Source organism: Geospiza fortis, unplaced genomic scaffold, assembly GCF_000277835.1.
Source record: "Geospiza fortis unplaced genomic scaffold, GeoFor_1.0 scaffold485, whole genome shotgun sequence".
Taxonomy (NCBI): domain Eukaryota; kingdom Metazoa; phylum Chordata; class Aves; order Passeriformes; family Thraupidae; genus Geospiza; species Geospiza fortis.
Window position 1 is genome coordinate 1095140 of NW_005054457.1, and position 1001 is coordinate 1096140.

The 1001-nt window shown below is 61.4% G+C and overlaps 1 protein-coding gene across 1 annotated transcript in view; it reads right to left on the reverse strand.

The window, feature by feature from the left end:
• Positions 1-945, reverse strand: part of ARHGAP44 (Rho GTPase activating protein 44) — a 6862-nt gene extending 5917 nt beyond the window's left edge. Inside the window, exons 1-2 of the mRNA XM_031062706.1 lie at positions 832-945; positions 464-540 (exon numbers count right to left, since the gene is read on the reverse strand). Coding sequence (XP_030918566.1) covers positions 464-540; positions 832-939 — 185 coding nt within the window. The 5' untranslated portion in view covers positions 940-945. The remainder of the gene's footprint in view (positions 1-463; positions 541-831) is intronic.
• Positions 946-1001: the final 56 nt, after the last annotated feature.

Below are 1001 nucleotides of genomic sequence, written 5' to 3' on the forward strand. Positions count from 1 at the left end.
AAGAGAGGGGAAGGGGATGGGAGGGCCTGGGCATGATGCTGGGGACTGTGGACAGCTCTCAGACCTCTCCCAGGACACTCTGGAGTGGGAGCTTGGATGACCCAAGAGTGCCATGGGACAATCCTGAGTCATCCCCGCTCCCCTCGGTGCCACTGCAGGGGCAGGAGCACCCGGCTCTGCATCAGAACTCACCAATACAGGGAAAAAAGTACAAAATAACCCCTTCTGCCAGAAAAAAATACACTTTTGCTGCAGGGAGCAGGCAAGGAAAAGGAATCCATGGGTTCTGCAGACAGGAGCAGAAATGGTGGCTCATTGCAGAGCTGGACTCAAGCCTCCAGAGGCACAGCTGGGGCTCCCTGTGCCAGGGGAACTGCGGTGCCGGGGCCAGGAGCTCTCTCCTGGAGCCACCCATGCCTTGGGAATTTTTTGCTTCTTACAAACCCTTGAAGGCACCTCCTACCTCGTCCTGGAGGAGTCCATGTCCAGCACAAGCTTGGCCAAGTGCTTCCTCTGCTTTTGGATATTTGGGATTTCCACCTGCGGCAGCACAGGGAACAGGAGGAGGGGACAGCCCTGGAGAGGTGTCCAGGGACGGTCACACCCCGGGGCTTCGGGCTGGGTGGGGGAGGATGCAGCTCCCAGGGTGACATCCCTGAGCATGTGACATCCTCAGGGACAGGGCCCAGCTGATCCCTCTGTGTGTCCCACCCAGAATGAGCCCAGCCCCAGCTCCAGAACCCCAGAGGAGCAGCCCTGGGGCACCCAAACCTCTTGGGGGCTGGGGAGGGCAGGAAGAGCTCTGAGCACGGCAGGGCACCCCAGGCTCACCTCAGCCAGCACGAAGAGCGGCTCGATGACGTCCCGCTCCACCTGCAGCTCGAAGTGGATCAGCTCCTGCGCCAGCTTGTCCTCGGCCTCCCCGCACAGCCGCAGCATCTTCCTGCAGGGACAGGCACGGCTGGGGACACTCCCCGCACATCCCAGGGCAGTGCAGACCC